The sequence below is a fragment of the Mizuhopecten yessoensis genome, unplaced genomic scaffold (genome assembly GCF_002113885.1).
Source record: "Mizuhopecten yessoensis strain PY_sf001 unplaced genomic scaffold, ASM211388v2 scaffold4507, whole genome shotgun sequence".
Classification (NCBI taxonomy): domain Eukaryota; kingdom Metazoa; phylum Mollusca; class Bivalvia; order Pectinida; family Pectinidae; genus Mizuhopecten; species Mizuhopecten yessoensis.
The window spans coordinates 92,950-104,767 of record NW_018405581.1 but is presented as its reverse complement, the minus strand read 5'-3'; the positions used below and the strand labels follow the sequence as shown (position 1 = coordinate 104,767).

General features: G+C 37.6%; 1 protein-coding gene across 1 annotated transcript in view; it reads right to left on the bottom strand.

The window, feature by feature from the left end:
- Positions 1-880: 880 nt before the first annotated feature.
- Positions 881-11,818, bottom strand: part of LOC110449132 (menin-like) — a 28,016-nt gene continuing 17,078 nt past the window's right edge. The window contains exons 5-6 of the mRNA XM_021495773.1: positions 10,725-10,949; positions 881-7,108 (exon numbers count right to left, since the gene is read on the bottom strand). Coding sequence (XP_021351448.1) covers positions 5,974-7,108; positions 10,725-10,949 — 1,360 coding nt within the window. The 3' untranslated portion in view covers positions 881-5,973. The remainder of the gene's footprint in view (positions 7,109-10,724; positions 10,950-11,818) is intronic.

The window sequence follows — 11,818 nt, the reverse complement described above, 5'->3', positions numbered from 1 at the left end:
AGAACTTGACTTTAAGTTTGAAATAGGTTTTCAAAATGGCGGCCGTGGTGGCCATATTGGATTTCTGATCGACCCAAAAAATAACAACACTTTGTCAGGACCATGAGGCGATCATTCCTACCAACTTTCAGTTCAATCGGTCCAGCAGAACTTGACTTTAAGTTTGAAATAGGTTTTCAAAATGGTGGCCGTGGCGGCCATATTGGATTTCTGATCGACCCGAAAAATAACAACACTTTGTCAGGACCATGAGGCGATCATTCCTACCAACTTTCAGTTCAATCGGCCCAGCAGAACTTGACTTTAAGTTTGAAATGTAAAATGTTAACGGACGACGGATGACGACGGACGAAAACGGATAGCAATAGGTCACTTGAGCTAAAGCTCAGGTGACCTAAAAAGCAACCATGAAAAATTATTCTTATTACATATAATACTGCAGCTATTTCCAAATATTGGCTGTGTCTCTCAGCAACACCCGTCTATCATTAGGTCCCTTCTTTCTGCCCCCCAGAATTGGGGTGGATTTTAAACATTAACTTCAATTTCCCCTATTGGGCACGCCCCTCTGCCCCTTAAAAGCAACCCTTTATTCATACAAAATTGAGTCCCCTTTGCCGAAGGATGCTCTACACAAAATTTGTTTAAAATCGCTCCAAATAAACTGAAGGAGATGGATTTTAAACATTTATTACATTGTTCCCCCTACTAGACCCTTCCCCTTTGCTCCATGGGGGACCATACTCTGTTAAAACAAATTGAGTCCCCCTTGCCAAATGATGCTCAGGACCAAATTTAGTTAAAATAACTCCAATCATACTTAAGGAGCAGGACCAACTGTTTAGACAAAATTGTCTTCCCTTTGTCAAAGAATGTTCTGAACTAAATTTGGTTAAAATCCCTTCAATAGCTACAGAAATCCCTTCAATAGCTACGGAAGTATTTACCACAAGTTTCCCTATTGAACCCTGCCTTTCTTCCCCAAGACCGGCCAAAGGATGCTCTACACAAAATTTGTAAAAAATCCCTCAAATCATACAAAAGAATTTTCATCATTTATTACTAGATTCCCCCTATTTGGCCTCGCCCCTCTGCCCACAAGGAGGCCACACTCTCTCCTTTATACAAAATTAAGTTTCATTGCCCAAGGATACTCTGGGCCAAATTTGATTTAAATCCCTCCAATGGTACAGAAGGAGGATTTTAAAGATTAACCTCAAATTCCCCCATTGGGCCCCGCCTGTTCTACCCCCACAGGGGCCACACCCTCCATTTATACAAAATTCAGTCCCCTTTGCCCAAGGATGCTCCAGGCCAAATTTGGTAAAATCCATTCAATGGGACATTACTGTATCTGTGGCTTTGTGCTTAGCAATTGTATATATGGTTATCGGGTGGGGATCTCAACCATTTAAAAGGAATGACCAAGTGACTTTGGTACGTCTCCATGGGTGGGGCCAGATATCTATTTGTGTCTTGATACTCAGTAGTTGTATATATGGTTAAAGGGTGGAGGACCTTAATCACTTTCAAGTTAAAAAAAAGTATTTTGGCCCAGTCCCTCAGCTTCCCGGGGGGTCACCCCTTCAATTGTAAAATTTGAATCCCTACCACATGAAAATGCTTCCCACCAAATATAGTTGATATTCACGACTTAGTTCCAGAGATTAGTAACGAAGCAATATTGCAAAATATACCTCAAATTGTTCATTAATTATATAAAATTTTACCCTCTCCAAAGAGGGATATGTGAAACCCTAGGGTACAAAATTCATAATTTTGATAAAGCACCTTAGGACCTTTCCATCAACAAAGAAGATTTAATTCTAATATATCTGGGTCTGAAAATTATTGTTAAAAGTTTTATCCAATTTGGCCCCACCTCTCATGCCCCTGGACAGGAATTTAAATTTGTATAATCAAAGAATTTCTGTTTGCCTTTGACCATGGAACCTTCCTGCAAAATTTTATTGAAATTAGTTGATTGGTTTTGGAGAAGTAAAAAAGATGCATGATGACGAACTTAAGGCAATCACAACAGGTCAACTAAGACTGTATAAAGTGACCTAACAAGATGCCCAGAGGGCCCGTATCGCTCACCTGGATATTGAAGCAATCATGGCAAAAAATCATCAATGAATGTAGTATGGCAAACAAGTCTTAATGATAAGATAAGTCCCACAAATACGAAGAAATGATAATGGGGTGGGGATCCGAACATTTTTTAAGTTATGACCTGAAGCTAGGGACAATAACATTTATTCATGTAAATTGTAAGAGGGTGGGGATCTCAACTGTTTCCAAGTTTTCACCCAAGAACTTAATCCGAAGGGGTGTGACAAGACCAAAGATTCAATTCTAAAAGCATGATTGTTTTTGTCTCTTTATGGTGGTAATATATAAAATGCCAAGGTTTGGTAGTATGGGGTATATAATATAACAAGGGGAATAAGGGAACATACAATTAAAACTTAGATCTCTCCAGAACATCCACAGAAATAGAGATGAAAAAACTTAACTGTCAAAATCCAAGATGGCCACATATTTGCCATTTTGTTTTTCGAATCAGTCTCAAAGAAAACATGCACAGCTATATACTAAGAGGAACCTGCATGCCAAACACACCAGTAATTTCAGAGAAATAGCACTAACAAACTTTCGCTCTCAAATTTCAAGATAGCTGTCTAGTGGCCATTTTGGTTTTCCTATCAGTCCAAAAAATCAATCTACACAGCTTGGGACCATAGGGATCCCTACAGTGCTTTCTGAAGAATAGCACTAACAAAGTTTAATTCTCAACAAGAGGCCAAAAGGGCCTGTATCGCTAACCTGAACAAGGCATCACAAGTGATACAAATCCCCTCACATTCACCTATTGTGACATATGTAGGAGGAAATGAATAGAAACTTCAATGATATATCAGTATCTGCTCCAGCGACTGCATCTTTTGAAGGAATTGTCTTGGCAAACACTTGTATGAAGTTTCATAAAATTCTGTTGAGAAATGAAGTCGCTAGAGAAATGACAAAGAGTGTAACATACATACACATACCAGCTGAATCCTATATCCCCTTGAACTTTTATTGCAAGGGGATAATAATGAAGCAACCATGGGAAAACAGTCTTATTAAATATGTATGACTCAAAGTCATTCAGAAGAACCTGTAAACAAGAGATCACAGAGGAATCTTGGCGCCCACCATTGTACCATCTTCATTAGTTTGTGTCAGTTTGATCTTTTCTCTTATCTGTTTGATCAATTCATGTAAACAGTAAATGTTTCAAATATTTACCAGTACAGTTCTTTAAATGTAAGAGAAATAGATCCTTACAATATCAGAAAGATCCCGTTAGTACTTCCTGTGGCCATCTTGTTTTATGATCACTCTCCAAAGTAAACATGCACAACTACAGACCAAGTTAGGGTTAGGGTACTTTATAATCTTGATACCTATCAAATTTGAGAAAGATCCCTCCAGAACTTCTTTGGAAAAAGCGATAACAAACATTCACTGTCAAAATCTAAGATGGCCGCCTGTTGGCCATTTTGTTTATACGATCAGTCTCAAAAGTGTCAAAAGTTAACATAACTGATTCTATCACAAAATCAACAGACTGACCAGTCGGAGGGGACGACACAAAATGATGTTAACTATCAAATAACTGATTCTAACACAAAATCAACAGACTGACCAGTCGGAGGGGAGGACACAAAATGATGTTAACTATCGAATAACTGATTCTAACACAAAATCAACTGACTGACCAGTCGGAGGGGACAACACAAAATGATGTTAACTATCGAATAACTGATTCTAACACAAAATCAACAGACTGACCAGTCAGAGGGGACGACACAAAATGATGTTAAATAACAAATAACTGATTCTATCACAAAATCAACAGACTGACCAGTCAGAGGGGACGACACAAAATGATGTTATTTGCTATTAAGGATTCTACCTATCACCGGAGATAATGGCTGATTGGTGGAGCTACAGATCAGGACAGATAAGCTGAGGTAACTGTACTTCTGCACTGACCACTACTTTGGACAATGGTCAGATACAAAAATAAAACATTGTCAGTCAATTCATCTTTTACACATTTATGCAAATGTGTGGTACCAAAAATGGTCCATGACAACCATCATTGGTCTCATTTATGGCAAAATTTGTACACTCCGGGCAACAAAACTCGACCCAACATCTTAAATATAATGTCAACTTGTAATCAATTACCAAATATCAGGTAAACAATATCTAAAAACAATTCTATTCCATAACTTTCAATCATCTTAACACTTTGCACATTTTTAAAAGTTCCATGCAAAATATTTAATGTTGAAAACATTATTTTTACCCCCCAGCTCACATTACATCATCATTAATCAGAGGAAGCGATATCAAATATTGCCAAAACTGTATAGAAATTAATCTTAAAGCTAACGGATCAAGCACAGTTAGCTTATTTAAATTATGTACAATAGCTATTCATTTCTCATTCTGTTAACTATTCCAAATTCTTTCTTATTTCTCAGGAGAAATTTCATAAGGCATTTTTTGTTAAAAAATACATGGATGAAATGTCATTATTTTGTCACTATTTTTTCACATATAAAATATAGATAAAAACATAAAAAACTTCAAATTGCACATGACATGAGAAAAATAAGTGATAACATCAACAAGAACTATACATGCAGTAACCTATTCTGGTCACCACTTGCCAAACAAATCAGGACTGCTTAAGAACTGATTTCAGATTTCAATTACTTAATGAAGTTTAAAGTTATCTTTTTTAACTCATTCACCCCTGAAATTTCATAATGAACTATTTTCCAACTTTTGATTTGGAAGAGTTAAAATGTGTCTTCAGGGGTGAATGGGTTAACAGACAGACTAAGGAAACCAGTGGGTTTTGTTTCCCTTTTTAAGCTATAATTTGGAAAATCTTTAGTATTTTTCCTGAAATGGTCTCTACTTGCAAAAGTTTAAATAAACAAGATATGGTATACTTTATGCTTTATGCCAAAAGATTTGGAAGAAATTCATTAGGATTTATATCTGGGAGTTTCTATTCCACGAATGATAAAAGGTGGCACCAAAAAACGTATTTCTTGCATCATCTCTAACCAGGGATCCTCACCACAAACTTTGTACTAGACACTTGATTCCAATCTATTATCACAAACAAGTTCCAATGGCATTTAAGTAGAGAAGAAATATTATACAAATAGTAACAATGCCATGAATTGTGCTTCATTATATGCATCACATGATTTAACTATTTATTTACTGTCAAGATAACCAGTATTTTGTTTTCGTGTTGTCCTATGGCCCATTGGCAATTTAATTTAGGTCATTTGTCAGGATTTTTTTTTTTTAATAAGAAACATCTTAATCATTTTTTATTTGTACTGTATTGACTCCTGGTAACACTGTAGTGTAAACAACAGATTTGATGCACAAATATGAATATGTATAAATCACAAAATTTTAACATGTACCAACAATATGAGGATATTGTTTCTACCCTCTATGATATGATGCAGAAATTGTTAATATTTTACGTATGTTTGTGATTCTGTATGTTTAGAGGTACTAGGAAAGAATTGCATATCACATGTTATGCTGGACTAAATTCTGTTAGATTTAGGAGCTCCAAACATACCAAATTATTTAATTGCTTGCAACCTCACATCTATCACACAAAAGATCACCACATAGTAGAAAGACGCGAAATGTTGACCCTGCTAGAGATATTGTCACCTCCAGACATAACCTCCATACTGAACACACTGGCTGCCCTTTAAATACTCCCAAATACTGTAAGTCTGCCCTTAACACTGCAAACCATTTAACCAATTTTGCAGGGTCATATCTTCTTCAACAAACACATGGACATGAATTATCAAGTAAGCAAGTAATAGCAGTTTTTTAACTGGATCATGTCAACCAGATGAGGCAGTGCTACTCCCTCCGAGATCGCTTCCGATGAGTGGCAAGCTCTGAATCTGTGCTGCGTTTGCTGTGCTTGAAATGAACTTGAGACTGTGCTGTCAGTTGGAGTTTTATTGCACTAGCATTCAGTTTTGCTGATGAGAAAATCTTTTTCAATCCTTTCATTTTTTCACTGCGCAGACACACCAAAGTTGGGGGTCCAAGGAGGAGTGAGGGTAAAGAGCATGTGTTACAGGGAGTGGTGTTAACAGGAGTAGAAGTTTGTGCTGCTTCTGAAACAGGAGTTGGCGTCCTTGTTGTCGATGAACTTGGTCGCTTTCGAAACATGATCATGTCTGAAGGACTCTCTGCCTTGAGCACAGAGTCCATTGTCATACCCATGAAGGGTGAGCCGTTTGACTTTGAGCTGAGGAAATCATGCATATCTATGCGGGCGTCGGCAGAGGTGGTGGAAGATGCTACCGTTGTGGTGCTTGTTGCCGTGGTGAATGGGTCTCCACCCCCAAGCAGATACTCAGGATTGAGGATGGATTCACTGCATGCCTGAGCAAGCGCTGCAATATTGGGGTTTGTGGTATCGCTTTGTCCCTCCTCTCCAACTTTATTAACTAAATCCTCAATGGCTGATTTGATCTGATCCTCGTTTGATTTCCCATTTACCTTGATATCCGATATGTTGCCTTCTGGTTCAATGTTTATTTTTGGTCGTCTCCCTCTTCTGCCAGGTCTGTGACTACTGGAAGGCTCGGTGTCATCCATGACTTTGTCCTCTCCCTCTTCTCCTCGCCGCCCATTAACTTCCTCCTCCATTTCCTCCTCTTCACTGGAGGAATCGTCCTCAAGCCCCTCCCCTTTGACCTCAATGTGCTCCCGGACACTGAGGTCAAACTTTGACAAGGAGAAGACAAGTTGTTTGGCCCATGTGATATGTAGTACTGGTGTCGGGCTGCCTTCTTCCCATTCACAGATACCATCATAAAACCGTAAAAAGTTTGCATAACAATCTGGGTCATACAATAAAGATGTGTGATGAATCCGTGCTGCATTGTCACTGGCAACAATTTTCATCATGTGTGGAATGAGGTCATTGGCGATCTCCAGGAATTCTTTGTAAATCTCTTCATCCTCACGGTTATAGTTGTAACTGGGAAGGGAAAGAATGAAAATGTTAGCAAAACTGATACATTTTTCAGTCATGTTTAAAATACCTTACCTAAGAGGAGTCAAGTTTTTCAGACATCATGTTTAAAATACCTTATCTAAGAGGATTCAAGTTTTTCAAAAGAAGTTCACCAACAGAAGTGTTTTATACCAATAATATACAACATTTATATAACATACAACATTTTTATAGCGCCCTATTTAATTTGTAAAATTACTCTAAAGAGCTTTACAACATATGGATAAGACAATGAAATAGAAAGAATTTGTGGTATTTAGTGACTAACCATAACAGTGCTATATTCTATGTTTAATGTCATCCTTTAATTAATGATTATATAAATAGTAATGTACATATTATCAGAACATTTAATATGCATAACTAGCGACCATAGGGAACCTTCATGTGTAAGATCTGTCAAGCACTTTCTGAGAAATAGTGATATCAAACTTCGTTTACGGGTGTCTGGAGTGTAAATATGCTATGCTGATATGGGTCACAGCACACATAAACAATCAATACAGCCTATGTGTATTTCTGACATTTGTAACGAACCCCTTGTGCTCCAGCTGTATTTACCTAATGTTTAACTACTTTTCTCACATTCCAAGGTTTATGTTGGTGGAGTGAGGTGATGATATGCATATTGAAGGCTGATTTTCGTGACTTATACTACATTTTGGGTAACATTTTCCTTCATTTTTCTTTTTTTTTAAAGTTTAAGCGAAATGTATTGATGGTTTTTCTTCATTAGACCATTTACGACTTTACAGAGATGCACGTTATTGTGACAGTGTCTCTGTAGTTTGATTCAGTAATCCAAAATGCAAGGGTATTATGCTTTCTATAGGTTTTGTATTGTTGTTGAGTTTTATATCATTTGTCTGTGTGGGAGTTATACCGTAACTGACAGGAAATGGGCTCAAGTACAGGAACACCTAAGGGTGTGTTTTTGTAGGTTTTGGATGAAAGATCATGGCTAATTTTGAGATGACTTTGAACGTCAGAGGGTTGTATTCCAGTAAAAAAAGTTGGATAAAAGCGAATAAAAACAAGAGATCCCAGAGGGATCTTGGCGCCCACCACTGTACAATCTTCATTAGTTCTTTTCAGTTCGATCTTTCCTCTCCTTTCCTCTAATATGTTTGATCGAGTCATGTTAACAGTAAATGCACATTGAGGTAACTTTTGATCTAAACTTAATTCTGATGTGTATGAAAGCCAACCGTCAAAGTGAGTTTGTCATTTCACGTATTTACTAGTACAGTACTTAATGTGAAAGAAATAGAATCAATCATTGCAATATGAGAAAGATCTGTTAAGTTCTTCCTTTAGCCATTTTGTTTTTATGATCAGTCTCAAAATATAACATGCACAACAAGGGATCAAGGGGAACCTACATATCAAATTCCATCCCTCAAGTTATTCCTGAGAAATAGTACTAACAAACCTTCAATGTCAAAAATCATACATGGCTATCGGTAGGCTATTTTGTTTAACTGATCAGTTTCAAAAGTAAACATGAACATTGAAGGATAGTGGGAAACCTCCATTGGCCCCCAAATACTTTTTGGGGAGAGTAAAAAATTTGAAGCACTGGCCAAAATGACATATTGGTGGCCCAAATAATTTAGTGAAGAAATATTTCCATAGCATTGAACACAATGCTTCAGCACATTTAAATTACATATGACATGACAATGTTTGTAAAATGTAAAACAGAATAAAACAATTCTTCAACCCTAGTTAAAACCTGACATGATCCACTCCATTCAGGTCTTCCCAAAAAGAAATACACAAAACTAGCACCTCAAAGTAGACACCCTAGCAGTATTTATAAAAACAAGAGGCCCAGAGAGCCTGTATCGCTCACCTGTTTCTTTTGTTATATGCAACTGACAATTAGGTAACTTAAGACCAAATTTGGTAACTAGAACACAAGACATTTTAACATCTCTTAAACGGTTCTGAAGATATTGTTTTTTGAAACTTGAAATGTTAATGTTAAAGCTTTTAACTCATATTGACCTTTGAGTCCCGACTTGCACTTAAAGTTGACCTTTGACCTCATTACTGTAATAAAGAAAACAATTCACACAGCTGGTCTACATACCATACCCAAGTATCATCACACTAGGTCAAATGGTTCTTAGGAAATTGTTGTTTGAAAATTTTCACATATTTGACTCCTGTGACCTTGAAAGTAGGTCAATGTCATTTTAATGAGGAAACTATATAGCACTTCATCCCAGGTACCTACTGGCCAAATATCATGACCCTGGGCCTTATGGAACTTGAGAAGAAGATTGTTAAAGACTTGAACCAAAGTTGACATTTGAACCCTCCAATAGCATTTTAAGTTGACCTTTGACCTCATAACTGTAACTGAGAAAAATGTTCGCACTGCTGGTCTACATAACATACCCAAGTATCATGACTCTAGTTCAAATGGTTCTGAAGAAATCGTTGTTTGAAAATTTTCACATATTTGACCGCTGTGACCTTGAAAGTAGGTGAAGGTCATTTTAATGAGGAAACTTTATAGCACTCCATCTCAGGTACCTACTGGCCAAATATCATGACCCTAGGTACTACAATTCTTCAGAAGAAATCATTCAAAAGGAAAAGTTGACGGACGGACGACGGACTAGGGACGCGCAGTACGGCATAAGCTCACATGGCCCTTCGGGCCAGATGAGCTAAAAAATGAGGGAAAAAATCATCACATTTCTAAATCACAGACAGTTCGTTTCAAATCGAAGTAATGACAACTGAAAAATGTACTGCCCCCCAAGTTAATGTGGAAGGGACTATAATTTCTTTTATTCATTAATTTTTAACAGTCGCCCAAACTATTTTTGTTGGGCCAGAGCCTACCTCACTTTTGACAACTTTTGGTCGCTCGAGCAAGACTTCAACCGCCATTGGCGAGCAGGCGACCATCCTTTTCAGGCACTGCTGCAACAACAGGGGAACAAGGGAAACCTACATATAAAATTTGATAAAGATCCCTCTGGTACTTCCCGAGAAATAGCGATAACAAACTTTCACTATCAAAATCCAAGATGGCTGCCTGTCGGCCATGTTGTTTATCTGATCAGTCTCAAAAGTTGCCCTGCACAGCTAAGGACCAAGGGGATCGTACATATATAATTTGAGAAAGATCCCTCTGATTTGAATAGCCCACCATCAGATGATGGTGGGCAAAATCAGTTATGTTTTTGCAGGAAACGCATTGTTGTTAAGAAATTGAAACCCAGTGGGAAGATGAATGGGGTGGTAAAGGTATTTTTAGTCATGGAAGTACATCAAGTGCAGGAGTAGCAATTTGTTTTGGAAATGAAGTAGATATTGAGATACATAGTAAAATTATAGACTCAGAGGGAAGATACGTTATATTAGATATTTCACTTAATGGAACCAGGGTAACATCAATAAACTTATATGGGCCAAATGATGATAAGCCAAATTTCTTTGAAATTATATATAGAAGAATAAGATTGATTTCAAATACTAAAATAATGATGGGAGGGGACTGGAACTTTGTACAGGATATGGAAAAAGATACACATAATACTGTGCATGAAACTGTTCTTACTTTCGGACAGTATCTGCTGCATCTGCCCATGCCTGCAATGCCTTCTTGTGGTGCCCCTTGCGGTACAGGTATCCCCCCAAGTATGTGTAGGGATAAACATGTTGGTTGTTGTAATGCTCCAGTGCTGACTGTATTGCCTCATTAAAGAGGTCAATAGGTTGTGGTCGTTCGGGAGTTGGCGATATCTCTTCAAGGTCGCCAAGGTTACCAAGTGCCATTGGGTATCTAAAGTCAAAATGAAAATGTCAAAAACAAAAACATCTTACACTGGTCCAACACAAATGCTTGCAAGAGGCCCAGAGAATGTGTATCACCCACCTGGATAAAAAGGCAATCATGGAAAGACGTTTTCATTAAAAGTGATATTGCAAATAACAGTGTTCTCACTCCTTTTTGGTACCCCTAAAGTTTACACAAGAGATCCCAGAGCGATCTTGACGCCCACCATAGTTGCCATCTTCCTTAGTCCTATGTCAGTTTGATCGATTCACGTATACAGTAAATGCACCATGAGGAAACTTTTGATCTAAACTTCATTTTGCTGTGTATAATAGACAACCTTCAATGTGAGTTTGTTGTTTCACATACTTACTAGTACAGTAAGTACTTAATGTGAAAGAAATAGAAACTATCAGTTCTCCTGCGGCAATCTTGGTTTTATGATCAGTCTCAAAATAAAACATGAACAACTAAAGACCAAGGGGAACCTGCTTATAAAGTTTGAGAAAGATCTCTCAAGCACTTTTTGAGAAATAGCAATAACAAACCTTTTTAGTCAAAATCCAAAATAGTCACCAGTCAGCCATATCGTTTATCAATTCAGTCTAAAAGTAAACAGGAACAAAACAAGAGGCCCATAGGGCCTGTATCGCTCACCTTGATATCTAAGCAATCATGGCAGAATATTCTCCAAATGAGATCCAAGGGAATATGCCAGACCCCAAGGCCAATCCTTGTAGCATATATATCTGTATTCAATTTGTTATGGGGTGGGGATCTCAACTGTTTCCAAGCTGTGACGCAGAAACTAGGTCCCTACGGTTGTGGCCAGACCCCAGGATCAATTCTAATATCATGACTGCATTTGTCTCTTT